The following is a 19,303-nucleotide window of genomic DNA, read 5'->3' on the forward strand; positions in this document are numbered from 1 at the left end:
AGGTCAAACTTACTTTAAGAACTTTCCTAGAAAAACTTTTCATAATGGAATTCTATAAATTTAAATCAAGTGTTTGTACCAAGGGGATTTAAAAAAAAAGGGAAAAAAAGAGTTGAAAGGACTTTAAAGACAGTACATAGAACATATAATGCACTGTCAGTATCCATCTCATCTGTCAGTCTCATCTGTGCACAAGACTGAAGGCCAACATGCACAAAGAAAATCACAAAACTGGCACAATCACAATCACAAAACCAGACAATCCTAAAATCAACACTGCCACTCAATTTTTTTCCTCCCCTTCACCTCTCTCCTCCCCTTAAAATCCAGGTCTGTATCACTAAAGCTAAATCACTAAGTTTTCAAATAACTTTATTCACTGCTAGTAATCAGTAAGATTCTAGCCTTTTTAGTTGCAAGCACTTGAAAAAAATAACAAAAGAGACATGAAAGCCTTTTTTAGGCTAGATGTAGAGCCCTGAGATATTTAAATTTATTATAGTATAAAGAGTATAAATCTTTACCATGCTCTATATAATGAAAAAACATGAAACCATGTGCCACAGTATTAAAAAGAGCTGGCAAATGCAGATCTGTCTCTTTGCTTATAAACATACAAATTCAAATGGAAAATGCATTTGTAGTCCTTGTGGATTTCCTAGGATTTCTTACTTTTAATTTCCCTCAAAGTCAGTCTGTGACAAAATAAGAGCTGAAACATGTCTAAAAATTTAAGAACACTTCATATACACATAAGCCAAGTAGCAGTTTGTCTTCAGAAGTACAACTCAAAATGAGAGATGTAAGCAAACTTAAAACCCAAGCAACCTCCCAAACATTCTAACTGAAATGATTCACTGTTTACAATCTTTTAGCATAAAGGGTCAGGAAACAATCTCAAGATTAAAGCAGTCCATCCAGTTATATAAAGTCAACAGCCTGCCTTACAGCAAGTATCAATATAAACTCCAGAAAAAAAAAATAATTCAGCATTCCAGTACCGTTGCTTGAAGGAACATTGCCACAAGCTTGTGGGGAGGGAAAAACCTTCAAACATTACCATAATTATGGGAAAAACATGAATATATCATCTCAAAGATACGGCACTCAACTGCCTTAGCTCGTCCTCTATCGACTGAAGTGACACAATTCAATTTCAGTAAAAACAATTTTAAGGCTCCCTCGTTTCCAGATGATTATTCTAAATTCACTGCTCTGACATTTCCTATTTTAAGTTAAATACTGATATTTAAAAAATACAGCAAGAGTTCAGGATGTTAATTTGGTTACAAAATTTACACTAAGTAGGAATCTCATTTTGCAGTTCCTTGTTATATGCCACTATCAATTAGCATTTCCTCTTTTAGTAACTCTAAGGTTACACTACATTTTATTTGCTGCATAATGCTCTGGAACATTATTTCCAGAGAGAAACTAATAAAGAGCTAAAGATATTTCAGACAAAATATTTCCAAGAATGCAGCTACTTTCTGAAGGTTTACATATTTTTCTCACTGCGTGTATTGCAAAAACAGCAGTTATGCTTACACGCCTAAATTATCTGCACAAAAAGTGCATTTGTAAAAATCAAAAAGAAAAAATTCTTCTCAAATGCAGTTATGAGGCAAAATGAGAATGGAATTTTAAAATCATTCCTGAAAGCTTGACTAGAGAGTGAGCAAAGTGAGTACATCCATTTCCTCACTGAATCCAGCTCCTTTAAATACTTATGTGCATACTTTTTAAGAAACAATGTTCCAAATTCACATATCCCAGAACCTCCTTGACCTCAACCTGTCATCATGTTTTTCTACTGAGAATTTAAAAGAGGAGTTACACCTCTCTTTGCAATCAGACCCATGTTCTCAGTGAAACCAGTGACAGCTACCTGTAACAAACACTGTCGGTACAGGGACCGTGCACTCTCACAATGACAAAGACGTGCTGGAAGTGAGATCGGATGTTCTTTGGGCTGAATGGTTGCGCTCCAGGCTCCTGGAAAACTATTGTCACAATATCATTTCCAATATGTCGCTTTCTCAGAAGCTAAAAAAAAGAAAAGATAAAATCAAGGAAGCACACGTTAAAACTTTTCTTGCAGTTTTTAAAGTACGCAATGTTTGGGGTTTTTTTCCTATTACTGTTGTTCAGTTCTAATATTTCAAGCTGAAAAGCAGAACTGTTGATAACCCAAGTAGCACAATGTATGTTATTCATCTAATAATTTTCAGGAACAGGCATCTTCATGACAGTTCATTTCTACATCTCTACAAGGTCTTGTTAGAGAAAATTTTAAGCCAAATGGAAACAACAACAACAAACACCTGTTCATGTGTAATTGGAGTCACCAATCAGCAACACGTGGAAGCTGGAAAACATTTCTCACTTCACACATTTCTACAAGGTTCAATTTGAAGTTAAAATTGTTGCCGTTAAGACTGTCTATGATATTATCTGATAAGACTTTCAGTAAATCTAAGACTACAGTAAATAAGTTAAATTGTAGCATAGTATTTACTATATAAAAGGAAGCTGTAAAGAATGCTGTGGCTTTTTTTATTATTAAAGCTAATCTCATTTTTATTTGCAGAAACAATCTAAATATTTAGAATAAAACAGGCATACATCATACTCAACAAGATGCTCTAGTATACAATGTGAAAAATGTAATGAACATCATTCAAATGTATCAGAAGGGGAATTCATGTGGACACAGGGCACTCACTAACAGCTCAATTCCTGAAAAAGGCACCATGGGATCCTCACTGGTCTTTGGTTTCTCTCTCAGGTAAAGGAAAATGTCACTATTTCTCTCCATAAATAATGTGATAGCCTCAAATTAAACTTATCTTATTAAACTATACAAGGAAAGCAAAGGAAGAAACACTTTTTGTGTGTGTGCTGCTTTTATCAATCACCTGATTGATTCATTTCTCTCTCCTTTAAAAGAAGTAACAAAACAGGTCAGCCTGCAAACTTCTTCAGTATATTAAAAAATATATAAAAATAAAAGAAAACGCATTCGTTTCACTCATATCTTCTTTAAAGTGGCTGCACAGTGTTCTGGACTTCCACTTGTCACTTCTGATTCTGCACACATTACTGTATGCTGAATCAAAGTCTGACTCACCTTGTTGAACAAAAGGCTGAAAACTCTTATGTATGCACATATGTAATATAAAAGACACTAATGGCATTGTAACATAAATATTTTCGTTTCAAGTTTTACTAAATAATACATAAGGAGATAGAAAACAGTCCCATGGAGAAAAATCTAGCCAGACCTGCAGTGTACCTACAATGACCTGCCTTGCCCATCTTTCTGATGCAGATGGCCAGTGTTTTCACTGTTAGTAACAAATAACATTTGTCACAATTATTCATTACTTCACCTACTTCTGAGACAGGAAAAATTAATTGTAAGCAGTCCTGGACCATCTCACCTGCTGTTTGTTGTTTGGAGTATATGGCAACATAGTAGAAACATGGAACATGATTTCATAGTCCTTGTACGTTGTGTATAGAGAGTGAGTACCTGTTGAATCAGCTTCAGTTAAAGAAAGAGAAAATAAGAACATTATTAAAAAACAAGTGCAAAATAAGGTTTCATTACTATCAATCAAAATCAACAGACAAGACAAGAATTCCTATCCATTCTCAATCCTAGCTTACATGAATGCAAATAAAAACTTATCTAAAATTTGTTCACCTGTCAAAGCAAAATGACACATATAGGCTGCACGTATAATTTGACATGCTTTTGTCAATGATGAGTTTGCTAGGAATAGAGAATTTTTCCCAGAATACTGTGAAAAAAGTCTTATTTAAGCAGGAAAAAATGATAAACATGGAGAAGAAACAGAAACCGTATATATACAAATGTAGGTGGGTATAAGCCTACAGAAACACATACACTATTAACATGCATATATCAGCGCTAGGTACTGAGATAGAGTATTGCAATAGGAAAACAAAAAAGGCATTCCTCACATAGAATGCATTACTTTACATACAACAAAGTAAACTAAAACTTTCCTACTTTGTGTTAAACTAAGAGAGCATTCTGGCTTCATTTAGTGGGCCACCTGGATCTGCATGGTTAGAAAGTTCACTTCCTCATTATTTGGGCGCTGCTTTTGTACCCTTTGGAGATTCACATCTAAAATAACTGTATTGATTTGGATTTTTTTAAATTTTTTTTTTTATTTTTAAGAGGCAACACTTCAAAAATTATGTTTATTATTTATAGAGGGGTGGAGAGTGAGATTAGAACCCAACTCTGTCAATGTCTCATCCAGAAATGGACAAGTACTTTTGCAGAGCACTAAGGAGCCAGAATAAACCAACAGCCAACTTTCAAAGTAGATGGAAAATAAAATACATTTTGGTATGTGGAGGGATTCTTTCTTTGGAAAGGGTTTGTAATACGTTCATTGATATTCAGGAAATTAAAGATGAGTGACAAGATGTAACCATTTTCAGATGAACCATCTAGCATCTCAAGCTAATCAGAATGAAACTGAATGGTACAGAATGTGGAGAGGACATCAATGGGTGATGTGATCTCACGTGTAACTAGCAATGGACATATGACATGCAACATGAAAAAGAACAGAACAGGCTATTTTAAACATAAATTCCTGGAATCTAAATTTACTGTAGTGAGTCAGAAAAAGCCTTTGCTAAAAATGGTACATAATGGAAAAGAGCAGTCAAAATAAAATCTTTGCATGCGTATAAGATAACGACGGAAAAAGCCCACAATAATGACATTACACTGCTGGTATATTAACCAAGGGCACCCTCACTATTATAAAAGTTACAGAGGAAACAGAAGGAATCCACAAACAGGTCCCAAAAATAATCATATGTGGATGGAGATGCTTTAATGTGGAGAGAAAACTAGGACTATGAAATTTAGAAGGAAAAACAAAAAGAAGGGGAAAACATTAAAGTTTATGAAGTGTTGGTTAAAGACAGCACTTCATTACAGACAAACTGGAACTTCTCCTTTGACTTTTTCTTTCTTAAAACAAACAAACAAACAAAATAAAAAACTTGAAAATATTCAATTAATTTACAATGCAATACATTTTAAAGCTGAAATAGTAAATAGTAAAAAAAAAAAAAGCCAGGTTTCAAATAGAATTTTAGAAGTAATTCATTTACATACAGAAAAAAGCATCCTGCATATCTGAAGCTGTAATGTAAACATGTTACTACACTATACAATCTCAGCCACTTACAGCAAAAAGTGGATAAGCCTTTAGATACCGCACGTTGGAGTATTTCACATTAGCAGAGCTCATGCTACTAAGGAAATGATGGTTTGTGAAGTATTCACAACAACATGCACTGATTACTTATATATATTTTGGGTATAAACTTTAACTTAAACTTTTGTTTTCCTATCAAATTAGGTAAAATAAAGGTAGAATTGCAACATCACCTGTAAAATGAAATGCAAAAAATTTCTACATCATAGACTGTGTGGAGATTTTACATTTGTAAATAATCTATATTTAAGCATATGTTTTTCTGGAATCTTACAAAAAAACTCAATAAATGCTTCGAAGAGTTTGAGCTCTCTTCTTCAACACACAACACTACCATAAAAAAACAAACAGCTAACTGCTGAATGTTTTCTTTTTAATGCTGATTACAAAAGCAGAAGTGGAGTCAATTCATCTTGTGCTCAAGTCTGCAGCAGCTTGCATCATCTGCTTTATCACTACAGCACTTGCTGAAGGAGGCAGATGCACTTGAAAGTCACCCAGACATCAATGTTCCTCCACACTCACTCATTTTTTTCCTTCCCTTAGTATGCAATTTTGTACATAATCTTTAATAGGGTCAACATAAATATCAGAGAGAATGCAGAAGGACGGTGGACATTCTGACCCGTTATTAAAAATAATACTTTAGAACAACAAACACGTGTTCGAGCCAAACCTCCAACTTTCATGAATGGAGTTTGCTGAGGGCAGAAAAGGGTCTTTCCTTTGTTGTCCTACCCACCTCAAAGTGCACAGAAATGTCACAACAGTATTGGTTCTGTAAATTCAGTAAGATACAATCCTGAAAACTGAATTATTCCAGTAAATCTGCAAGAACTCCACAGCTTTAATCCCTCCTTTTCAAATCCAGTATAAACAGAAGTCCATAACCAGTACAGACCTGTGTATCATCTTCACCCTTCACATTTCTTCTTTCTTACAAGACCATAATACTTCTATTGAAGCAGAATAGAATGATTGCTGATATTTGCTTGAAATGAAGTCACTGCCATTGGGCAGTGGAATAGTATTCATTATTCCAAGGTGGGAACTCACCAACTGCCTTTAATTCCCCCTATATAACTGAGACTTGAGGGTTCTACAGATTCACAAGTAACTTTTTTACACCGAGGACATACTTTCTTGTCATCTGTTTATGGTACATCCATGGATGTTGAATTCTCAGTCCTGTCCGAGTATTGGGTATGCTTACTTAGCTGCAAATCTTTTCCATCCATCATTAAAAATCCATCCCATTGGTCTGTATTTCCAATGCTTTTTTAGTTATCCCACGAGGACTATTTTAACAGAATCCAATTTATATGATTTTTGCAATATGAACAGTGCCCAAAATCATTACTGAAAAAATCATTGACCTTACTGAAGCCATGTGACTTTGCCAGAATGCTCCTACAGCAGCTTTTCAAAACTGCACGCTAAAAAAGCAGGAAGGGTAGAAAACCCAGCTCAGTATTTAGAAGGAAAACACACTGCAAAGAGTTGTAGGTAAACAAAAACTAAATGATACCATTTGGGTAGGAAAAAGAACAGTCTGTAGCAGCACTCAGAAGAGAGAAGCACAAGAACTAAATGTTTCAAACCTTCATATTTCTCCCATTTATATCCGCTGTCAAGACATCCTGATTTATTCCTTATTTCCCCTAGTTAGCGGCCCAACATCAGCACCTTTCTCTTTTTAAAAACAATGCAGGAATGTTTCATTTATTATTATTATTTATTTATTTATTGCCCCTAGACTCCCAGTGAATGTCTCAGACCCAATATTCTTTCTTACAAACTGCTGCAAAGAAGTGCATGGTAATCTGTTTATTTCATTAGAAACATTCCTGTTTATTTAAAACACCTGATTCAAACACCAGCTTGAAGTTCATTCATTCCCTACATTTTCCACCTATTTAATATATTCTATGCTGGTTTAATATTCTTCCAGATTTAAACAAAAATTAATGGAATAAAAACATCTAATACAAAACCCTATCATTATCAGCTAAGCTGATAAACTCATCAAGTGGATTTTTCATGAACTCTTACAATTCATATTATCTCTATTTCCTGCACCACAGGCACCATGACACTGCTAAACAGCAGCTCAGGTTACCAGGCCCAGTATCATCCAGCTGCTTTAATTTACTATTTTAAAATACTGAGACATAAGACTGAGCGAGGGGGATGGAAATAACGCATGTGTTACAACTGGAAAATCAAGCCAAATGACTGAAGTTACAATTTCAAAGATTGCTGTGGTGTTCGTTACTTTAAAGTGATGCCTATAAAACTTCCTAGCAACTGTGGGAGAGATGACATTTTCAAGCTCTATTTCCTATCCAAAGTCTTCAGGCTGCCAGAAGATAGATTGTTTCCCCTGCAGTAATGCTAGAAACACACAAACAGAACTTTAAAAGTAGCAGTTCTTTTCCACCGTTGCGCTGGCAGAGATCCAAAGCTAAAACTCTTACAGGATCCAATATACTTAAATAGCCGTTCCGTTAATAGGATGAATAAGATCCCTTCTTCCAAAAGTTGGCACTGCTACAGATACTTACCAATTAAGCCCGTAATTCTAAAAATCTCTAAGAATGACAGTTCTGAAATTGCATTTCATTATAGCAATTTTACTTCTCCTAATTTGTACAGAATACAAAAGTTTTGTGAATTTTTCTGGAGTAGATACAGAAATCAGATTCTCCCCACACTGAGAACATCCTCCACACTGTCTCACATCATGCATCTGCTTTTTCTAGGTTGCAAAGTATTGCAAAAGCACAGAAAGTGGCAAAGCAGCCCACACAGCTCTGACCTTTTGTGCAAGTTGATGAACAATCATCTGTTTTTTAAGAGCATCTTTTACCATCAGCCGTGCTGGCATGAAAACAGAAGTTTTATTCAGGAAGATGTCCTGAATATAACTATACACAGTGGTAGCATAAGAAATTCTTCATGAAAGTGGTCTTTAGCAACACGAGAGCACAGAAATAGAAGAGAGAGAAACTAGCTTCCTAGGCTGTGGGCCTCTGTATACCACAAAAATTGCAACAAAATCCTATAAACCTAAGTCATGGCAAAACCACAACCTCTGTTCCAGAGGCTTTCCATATGAAGACAAGTGCAGAAAAGACAGGTTAGTTACTTAGGGCAACTATCAAATATGCACTGCCTGCATGCATTCTGCTGTTTACCTATTTTCCATGTGTGAGATTCTGAATTCTGACCTGAAAGCCACCTCTGGACTTAATCATTTTGCTACCAATAATCTTACAGAGAAACAAGAAGCAAGTGCAAACAGCCTTTCATCTCTTCCTCAGCTGAGGAAGATGCAGATCTTTGGAAATGATAGCAGCAGAAATCTGCAATGATGTGCTTTTCAACACACAGCTGGCCATGAGCAGGAGGAACTCAGCTCCTCAGCCACCTGCAAGTCCTCAGCACTGGCACACTGCGCCTGCTCGAGGTTCTGGCCAGCTCATAATGAGCAGGATAGTACTCTATCTCAGGGCTGCAGATAGCAAAGACCTGGCTATACTACTGTGAACCAGCAGGGGCTCCCAAAACAGCTCCTTCTATTACACCAGGTACTTCAGCTCCTAACAAAATATGAAGACATAAAACTCCCATCAAAACTCCAGGATAAACTTGATTTTAATTACACTCCCGCTCAGTTCATATAGACGACCTTAGGCTGTTCCGTATGTCTCACACGGCTTTCTGTCCCACTCTCAAAGAGACAGGTTTCTGAGACTATCATTTAACAAGAAATACAAAGAAAGTTTTGGTTTTATTCTTCTATCACTGGGCAGCTATTCCCAGCATTGTGCTTCCTTCCTCCCTGTGCTGCTGCTTCTTAATGCTGTATCAAGTTAGATAATCACTCAATTATAGCAGCCCCAAATTAACTTCACTAAATATTAAGTAAAGGCTGAAGACCTTCAGCTAAGTCAACGTTTCTTCTCAACAGTCTGTGTCTACACAGAAAACACAATAACAGTTCTCAAATGAAGCTACCCCAAAGAGCTTGGTGCCATGTCTTCAAAAACATTTATCTTCCCCCATTTCCACATTTACCCAATAGGCATATATTATAGTACATTAAAAAAAAATAATAATAAAAACTGCCCCAAAACTTTCCCCAAGTCAGAAGGGATGAGAAGGAACTAAAACACTGCTGGAAAATTCTGCTGCTTAAGAGAAAACATCAAAAAAGTACATAAGGCAGCTGCAGCTTTCATAGTCCATCTGATCAGATGAATCAACTCCTCATCATACGGCATGTCTTGCACCAGAAATCAATGTGTGGACTGTCACCAAAGAAGCTGGTAATAACAGTCTAAAGGGTTTTTTACAGACGTCTTACAAAAACTAAAACAAAAGAAAGGGAAGACATACCATTTTAGCATATCTACTAAAAGTAAAAAGGAGGTTACAATATAAAGTCAGAAACTATGAAATCAGGAATATTATTTTTGGTTTTCTGTACCTTTTGATTTTTGACTTGGCTTATTTTTAAGACAAACTAACACTTCAGAGATGCAAAAAAGGAAACTGAACTCTATAAAATAATGTATGATGTACCTCCAGTAAAGGAAAGAAAACACTAAAGAAACTGTTAGTTATAGCCACTAGAATTAATGAGACTGTATTCAAACTGAGATAAGTGCAAAAGAAAGTTACCAGGTAATAATCTGCATGGGCAAAGTAGAGAAATCCACTTCTCCCAATCAATAATAACAACTTGGCTATTAGGGTTAACATCAGTAAAGCATAGAGGAGACAACTGCAATATCTAAATGCACTCAAGGGAATAAATGCAACAACGGAAATTCAAGTACTGCAACTAAAAGATGAAGTAGGCCCGGTGGTAAACGTGAGGAACAGGTATTAAATTTATCTTAAAACACAGCAAGTTTTCTAGCCCTCAGAGTAGTGATGCTTAGGCTGGTCAAAAATAGCACAAGGGTTTGGCAACAGGTTCCTGCAAGCACCAAACACATGAGGTAAAATGCTGGAATATTAAAGCAGAGCAATTTAGTGAATTTGTGAAAGGATAATCATGGAAAAAGCAGTTTTTGATGCACTGAAGTTGAGATGAATGTTTTTCTGCTCCCAAAACTTTTTGAGTCTGTTCATTAGCATTTCATTCAAGAAATTCATTATATACCAACTGTTTTGATTATTCATTACACAATACGAGTTTGCAATGGTGATAACAGTTCCAAAGTCTACTGCTTTCTTGTTGCAGTTTTAGTGATAATTTAATACCAAATTAGTATGAAAGTCCAATAATTATTAAAACTCTATGTGTCTGGGTCAATATACAGTTGCTCTGCTTTCACTTTCAATAGTGAACAACTTTCTTCCCATTGCAAAGAGCCTATAATTAACAATTCTATGGAAAAAAAAAATCAGTAACTATATTATGTATTTTGTTCACTTAAGAGGGAAAAAAAAAGACTCCTTACTCTTCGTATCCAACTGGGCACGATACTTTTCAAATCCTTTGAGCCGAACTCGTTCTCCCAAGAGCTGAAGAAACTCTTCAAAGGCTGGACCTGCTGATTCGTTATTGTACATTTCCTCTTCTGTGCTCTGCCCGGCTTTGCAGTACATGATACCCACCTTAAGTTGGTAACTCAACTGCAAAGAGAGAAAAACAAAAGTTTTGTATGTATGACAAGTGAATTATTAACTTATTTACTGAATCCACTTCAGACTGTTTTTTATTAATCCCTTAATAAAAAAAGAAAGAAACACCAATGATCAGTCTAACTTCCAAAAGCTTTCACTGAAGTTCCTTATTTTCTGGAAGAAGACACTTTAGCTAGCAAATGGTGCATGTCTTACACCGAGACACGTGACTAGGCGGTATCAGCTGAAAAACATCAGAAACTTGATTTGCACTCTTCAGCTTGGTACTGTAGCTGCTGTTCTATGCTAAACCTCCCACAAAGAAAGCCAGGGCACAACACTCACTCACTTCTGTAAACCAGTGATAAAATCAACAGTCTCTCATTTTAAAGAAAAGAGAAATTATTCACCGATTAGTGCATTCAACTATTAAACATGTTTAAAGAGTAAACTGCATTCATTGGCAGTAACAAAACAACTAAATTATCCAGCAGAAACTAACCATGCGAAAGCAACCCATTTTTTAATCCCATTGCAATTTTAATCCTTCAACACTTACTATTCCCACTGATACCAAACTGATGCATACATAAAAGGGACTATAACTGCATCTTTTATCTTCTAAATATGTCTAATTCCTTTTGTGAAAATACAAGTACAGCTTATTCATTACTTATGAAATATCTATTACTTATTACTTATCAATCTCTTTCTTGTGGAAGAAACACTCACAGGCCAACTTCCAAAAATACAAGCACACTTCCCACGTTATCAGCAGAGGCCCTGACAGGCTATTCAGGAACACTCACTGTTCAGATATATGCTTTCCTGAGGGAAACCCGATGGGTGAAGGTGTTTCTTGGAACCACAATGCTTTTGTTGTTCTGCTAATTGCAAGCTTCTAGAAATTTCACTCAAATCAGGACTAAGAAAACCATCCTAACCAAGCACACCTAAGCTATTTAACTCTCAATTTCTGATAAAGGAAAGATTTTCCAGAGCATAAACATAAAAGGGATCCTCTACTAGTGGAAGCAATGAAAAAGCTGCCCCCTTTGAATGCTTGAAAAGGTCAGCATGATGAATTAAGGACCATGCTGAAAAAGTGCAATACCTTATCAAATTTGCTGAACTAAAAACAAAACAAACAAAATTCCTAAGGGCAATACAAGCTGCTATAGAAAAATAAAGCTCTGCTGGAAGAATAACAATCAGTACCCTTACAACTTCTCCTTCTAAATCTAGGGTCTTTCAGAAGTATAACTCAAAATAAGAAAGGAGTTGAAGGAAGAACTACAGTGTGGTAAAGTTTTTGGAGAAGCAGCTTCATTTTAATAATCTAGAAGTATTCCCATATATAAATGTGGGGAAGAAGTGCTCTTTCAGTATTTATCTAACACTCTGTGAAAGACAGCAGAAAGCACATCTCAGATTTAACCAGTCAGCAATTTTATAATATAAATACAGAATTACATTAAAAGCCAAGTGACACAGCACAATATTTCCATAAATTCTGATTGGAATAGATCAGCAACTGTCCTGAGATTTTTAAATCATATTTGAATGAGAACCTGAAGTGACAATAAACTACGCATTCAAGAAAATTAGTGGATGCTAATTAGTCAGAAAGGTACCACTGCCATACTGAATGATTGGATTGCTCCTTATACAGAACCATTCAAAAGAATGCATTTTAATAACACCAGTAAAAAGAACAGCTAGGTGAGAGTAATGTGAGCTGTATGTAAAGAACAGCAGATGTTACACTGACATTAACAATCTGAGGGAAGTAACAGACATGGAACTTGACATAAAACACTCGTACAAGAACTGGGGCAAGAAGTGCTCCTTGCCTCTGCAGTGTATCTCTGTTCTGATACTGGACATCATATTCAATTCAGACATCTACTTTCTTAAGATTCTGAAAGATTAGTAGAAACAGAGCTCAGCCTTAAAAAAATATACAAAATTCAGAGAAAATACGCTGCAGAACCTTGAAAGGTGCAATCTGTTTAGTTTACCATAAACAAGACCAACAGATTATTTAATCACTGCATGTGAAAACCTTTGCTAAAAAAAAACACTAAAAACCTCACACCAAAATTACTCAAGATGCAGCAGAGAAAAATATCAGAAGAAAAGCCCAGAAACTGAAAGAAGATGGATATAAATAACTGCAAACTTGTAAATATGAAAGCTAACAATTGCTTTAAAAATCTCACTCGAATTGATAGCCTAGCTTAATCAAAACTGCCAAATATGTTTTATTAAAGCATACAAATTTGTCTCAAGTGGGGGGTTATTGGGTAAAATTAACCAAAGTCAAGCTATGGTCACCTTATAGTCTTAACTCTTAGCAAAACCTCCCATTTGCTACATCAAATAGGCACCTGTTCATGTAGTAATGAAACACTTGTGACACACACAGCAAGAAAAAGTGATAAACAGTCTGTGTACCTAATTAGTGGAGCAGCTGTTACCCAAATTTGTTTTAGCTTGGAATTGATAAAAATGCAGCTTCTAATTAGCACAGAGCGTGCTTATCTTTTTCTGTTGGAAGTGTCAAACTGCTTCATTACCACAAAAACAGAAAGATACTTTGATGTAGAGAGTACATTTTTAACTATCACCTGCCCTTAATGATTTTCAAAGGTTTATTAAATAGGAAAAAATAAAAAAAATCAACCCTATACTACAACATAGTGCAGGCTGTAATGACTTACAGCACTCGGGTATTTTCATATTCGACTTTTGTAACTTTCTGAAGTAATTTTGCTGAAGAGCTTTTCTAATTAGGAATTCAATATAAATATTTTCACAGTGTATTTAAATTATCATTACTATTATTATTATTTTCCCTTGAAGATTTTCAATATTATTTCAGATTTGAGGTTCTTGGCTGGCATTTCCATAAGGACCTTATATTAGAATCCAGCAGATCATTTCTGGAGTCATCTTGGATTAAATTCCACCATTATTTCCATTGCTGAAAAAGGAAACTTTGGGAAGAGACAGAGATATCCCTGGTTCAAATCGCCTGACAAACCTGATTCTGGACAGATTTAGGTTCAAGGAATAAATCATTAAGACCAAATATGCTTTTGTAAACACTGCTCTAATACCCTTCAGAGAAATACCTCAAACTTATTAGTTTCTGACTGTGTGAAAACGGGAAGTTATACTGAATTTAAATTCCTAAAAATTCCTTTTTTCTTTCAGCATGCTTTTTAGTGAGCTCATCACTCCTCATCTTAAGACACCTGTTGGCTCATCACAGTGTCCTTCCAAGGAGCCACTAATCCGGAATGCATCAACCCAATTTCTTCCGCACATCATAGCATGCTCTTTCTGAAATAAATGAGCATGCAAAACAAACTAGGGGGCAGAAAGTTTAGCTTTTCATCCAGTAGGTATTTGAGGATTCTCTATCTTGCACGGAGCAGCTGACCAAATAACAATGGTAGTCACCAATATTTTTAGAATAGCCACACTCTCCCCTTTGTGGTGCAGATAATTCAATCTTTTTCCATTACAGAATGGCTACATTTCAATTCCAGACTGACAGCAAGAAGAAATACTAACAGATTCCAGTTTTATGCAAGAAAGGCTGATTATAAGCAGCAAAAAAGACCAGAAGACCCAGAAGACAGATACCAACTGACTCAGTATTCAAAATAGAGCTGTTAAACGTCACTGTCCAGATTTTTAATAATAAAATTCATTTTACACACAGACTTTCATTTTGCTAGGTCTAAGCTACATATCTAATAAATCTTGGTTCCATTTTAAAAGAGAACAGGGGGCTACCACCCAACTGAAAATCATCTGCATGAAGAGGTTTAGAATATTTTGTCATGTAATTTGTTTCAGAAAGGCAAAGACCCACAGGCTGCGCACTATTGTAACGGTTGTGCCAAATACAACATTACTATATTACAACAAATCATTCGATGACTGTGGAGATTTCTATTTTCATTATAATAGCAATAACAAAGCCAGAGGACAACAACTCTCTTTGCTCCATCTTTGAAAGACAATCACTTAATCTCTTATAACGTAAATTAAAATGGACAACTGCTATAACATTACTATAAAATGTTAGCATATTTCATGCAGTGAGCTTGATTTCACTAAAACCAAATCTTTAGCAAAACTAGGGGGAAAGGACACACAACTCTCCCCATGGACAAACTTTAAGGGGAATTTTAATAAACTCATTTGAATCACTTAAAACTGTAGGTAGTTTTGCAGTTTAAGACATTCTTCAACTTTGTACTCACCCCTTGTTCATCCAGCTTCATAAGCTGTTCTGTGACTTTAGGAGTGTTGAAGGCCAGCCTTAGGCAATGAATATTCAGCTCAGGAACCACATACTCAAGCACTTCTTTTAGGGGAAGTCCTCTAGCTGTGCAGTGCTTTGCAGTTGAAGGAATAGCATCTTCCAGCACGGAGCCTCTTAATGTCATAAGCTAAATGTGGAGAACAAAAATAGCTTGCATGTTGAATTATGCACAGAATCAAGGCTCATTAGCAAGAGCACTGGAGTAAAATGTACTTTTCTATGATTCTCGATGGAGTGTGAGTACATTGGGTACTTCATGTTGCATGAAACACACACCAACATGCAAAATGTCTCCCAACCTGATAGCTAACAGTATTCAGAATATTTCAAATTATTCAAAATTCTTTACAGATTTTGATTTTAGAAAGAAGTATTACTTGGAAAAGATTATGAGTAATATTTCCAGTGGAATATTTTTAAGTATAAAAGTATGCTCCTCAGGTCTAACCACTGCCACACAGGAAACTGAAAGAAGAGATTTTCCTACTCTTTGCTTGTTTGCAGTTACTGGAGATGTACAGCTTTCTCAAACTTTAATCAAAATAACCTTCAAATTTTACTTCAGGACATTATAGAATTATTAATTCACTGACATACTCATTTGTATTCTTTGTAATGTAAGCTGTGGTATACCCTTTGTTAGGAAATCCCTGCTTTGTACGTAAGGAGGAGACAGAAAACTATCCACGTGGAAAGGAAAAAAACACCACATCCACACCCCATATGATTTTGCCTGATCCTTTCCAGTTTCTTTTAACATCATTCCTGAATGGCTTACCTCACTGGTTCTGAAAATGATTCGGTAGTTGTACTGAGGTCCGTTTTCTTTGATTTCCTCTGGTTTTTCTCTTCTTATGCTCACAGCTACTGGACCAAGGTTCTCATCTGCCCCAAAATAGTTCCAGTGTTCTTGCATATTAAAAACACACAACACAGATAAAAATCAGTCTTACTTTCCCAGTTGTATTTTCACGCTGAGTTGTCACAATTGGAAACAAATTGCCAATTGCACTGCAATCAGTTCTGGTACCAGGATTTTGTTGTCATTCCACTTTCTAAAGAGCTCAATTTACACAAAAAAATCTGAAATTCAGAGTTGCATTTTCACAAATAGAACTAAAATAGGATACACATCTTACATTGGTGCTTGAAGTCAAATCCATGCTATTCACACTGACCTAAATTTTCCTCCTTAAAATATAAAAACCAGGGAGCCAAACACAGCCAAGTGAGAAACTCACAACTCCATACTAAAAATGTGAGCAGCAGACAGTTGTACCCAAAAGACTTAAGTTACTTATTTTTGTATCAAAAAGAAAAAGCAAGAGATAGTCTTACAAGTTACTCAAAAAGTGAAAAGCTGAAGAAGCAAGAAGCTGAAGTCTTGTTTACACTCAAAATGAAAACACAGAGACATAAAGAATAACATAACTATTTAACAGCTAAGTGTTCAGAGTTGAGACTAAAACTAACATAGCTGTGGTGATGGCAGAGAGAACACAGGGTTGGAGAAATCGCTCACTAGCTGAGTAGTGGATTTTTGATGTATGTTTTTGTATTTATTTAATTATAAATGTGTAAAGCCAAACCTACGTATCCTGTCTGATGATGGAAGTACATCACCGTGAATTCAACAGCCTATAAATGAAGCTGTGCATATTTCAAGTAACAACTGAATTTAAAAACACAATATCTGAAAATTCAACGGAATGTCAAAAAATAGAAGTCAAGCATTTTACAAGAAAGAAGTCCTACATCATCCCGTCCCATATGCTGCATGCCTGCATATATGAATGAATTTATATGGGCACAAAAATGGAAATGTAGAGCTATCTGAAATTTCAGCACTTGAAAGAAGAAATGTGAAATTCCCTGGAATGATAACAAGAAAGAAAATCTAACCATACTGTCTGTACCATCATATACAGATTATTTGTTATTCATAAAAGAACCAAAATGAATTACTACTTCAACAGCATTCTGATATGAGCTGTTCTGCAGGGCTAAAGTGCAAAATATTTGAATATCACCATCAAGAACTGCATCTGCAGATGTACTAAAAACAGATAGCAAAACACACTCCTTCCCATGTGAAAGGCAGTTATTTTACCAAAGAATAAATCATTATCTTAAAAACCTGAGTGCATTTTTTATTTTTACTTTTTAATTTTTTTAATTAGCCATACTGATTTTTGTTATACTTTTCTCCAACAGATTCCACACTTTTCCAGTAGGTTCTCTGTCCTTGTGAAGCCATTCATGCCCTAAAATTACACCTTTATTTTCACAGAGCAGCTGTTCATCCCTGAGGTTCTCTAAATGATCATCCTGTCTTTTGTTGGTGTCTTCCATCTAAAGATTTCAGAGCATACAAGACCCAAAAGAAAGCAAGTGTGCTTTCTACCAAATTCCTCTAAGTCCTTGAGAGCCAATACCCTGCACAGAGGTAATTAACGTTCAAAATTTTCTATCCTATAGGTTAACCTGTAAATATTGTCATAAGTCTTGAGCGACTGCATTAGTAGTAAGTTAGAAAATCAGGAATAAGTTAAAGCATATGCATTAGCCTAATGAAATCATTATATCACTCCACTGATAAAAGCCCTATAGATGTCTCAGAGAATTTCTGTTGTTTAAAAATCCAAGACATCTTATTAGCATCCTATACTTTTTTACCCCAGGATGTTTATAACTCATCAGTTCATGGCATGGAGAGGGAAGAGTAAATACCAAGAATACAAGAGCAACCTTCCACCTGAGACAAATTTTCCTCCAGAACACTCCTCAGCTTCCAATACCTGAGCAAGCTTGGCTATCTCCACCCTAACTTGGCTTGGTGGATTGAAAACATTGTATGATATATATGTACCTGTACTTACACAACAAAAAACGTTAGAGAAACAAAGGTAAGTTGTTAACACCTACTAAAATAGTCCAAAAATTACACTAGAGTCTCTTTTTCATCTAACAACCACATAAAAATACCTGTACAGAATAATCTATTCCTTCCATGTAATTAATAGATTCCAGCCAAGCCACCAGGAGCATCTCACCAAATTACCTTGAAATTAAAATGGACCATATCTGTGAAACTACTTTCATTCAGTAACTCATTTATTTATTTATTTATTTATTTTAAAGACAAAAAGATTAAAAGGGCCTAATGCCTTGACTAGCAGATTCTACACAAGCCACCCTTCTTCACTGTTGGTGATATTCATAACAGAGATGCAACCTGCTCTTCAAATAAAGAAGTTCCTGCATCATCTCTTGTTTCATGTTACAGAAAACTGCCAATTACAATGGATTTTACTTAATTTTTTGTTCCTCGTACCCTACTTGATGTTTTATCACAATCACACCTCTGGGGGAAGGATTGTAGGAAAAGAAAAATGGTTTTGGTATTTTTATAACTGTGGGGTTTTGGCATATATCTAACATAGGAGAGTTTATTATAACAATGTTTCTGTTTGGTATGTAGATTGAACTGTCCTATCACATTTTGAGAAAACAAGAGGACTGGTACGAGGAAGGGGCAAGAATAAAGCCTTATTTTTAGTGCTGAAACACTGCTCATCAGGTCAGATACAACACAAAGCTGCACTGCTTACTGCTGTATGCAAAACCCTGACCAGAACAGTGAGGAATCAGAGGGAACAGATGAGAAAGAAAACTGCAGACAAAGCTCTCTAAGCTCAGGCTCTCCCCTCCAAACATACTTCATCCTGTACCATGCATCTGGCTTACAAGTAATCAATATTTTTCAGCACTCTTTTCTCTTCAAATGATGTGGACCAGCTCTCCCAAAAAACATTTAGCAATGTCTGCCTCTCTGCCCTAAAAAAATGCAAAAGGAAGAGATGTGACAAGAGCCACCCAGCCAAGGGACCACGTAGAAAAGAAGAGACAGGAGATGGACATACACTGTGAGGCAAGGGAAAAATGGGAAATGAGATCATTAGCTCTAATCCACACTTAATGAGCTGAAGTTTCTCTGGAATGATCATCCACTTATTTTAACTAGGCATTCCTGTTGCTTTAATCT

The 19,303-nt window shown here is 35.8% G+C and overlaps 1 protein-coding gene across 15 annotated transcripts in view; it reads right to left on the minus strand.

Annotated features, from left to right (window-relative positions):
• The window catches only part of SIPA1L1 (signal induced proliferation associated 1 like 1), a 179,598-nt gene that overhangs the window by 43,391 nt on the left and 116,904 nt on the right, over positions 1 to 19,303 (minus strand). For all 15 annotated transcript variants that reach the window (XR_014947157.1, XM_015864666.3, XM_015864673.3 and 12 more), the window contains 5 exons: positions 16,037 to 16,167; positions 15,197 to 15,385; positions 10,751 to 10,925; positions 3,444 to 3,547; positions 1,889 to 2,046 (listed from right to left, as the gene is read on the minus strand). Coding sequence is in view for 14 of the 15 variants with exons in the window: in XM_015864666.3 (XP_015720152.2) it covers positions 1,889 to 2,046; positions 3,444 to 3,547; positions 10,751 to 10,925; positions 15,197 to 15,385; positions 16,037 to 16,167 (757 nt within the window). In the remaining variant the exon portion in view is untranslated. The remainder of the gene's footprint in view (positions 1 to 1,888; positions 2,047 to 3,443; positions 3,548 to 10,750; positions 10,926 to 15,196; positions 15,386 to 16,036; positions 16,168 to 19,303) is intronic.

This window comes from Coturnix japonica, chromosome 5 (genome assembly GCF_054131305.1).
Source record: "Coturnix japonica strain WE chromosome 5, WE-NBRP24, whole genome shotgun sequence".
NCBI lineage: Eukaryota > Metazoa > Chordata > Aves > Galliformes > Phasianidae > Coturnix > Coturnix japonica.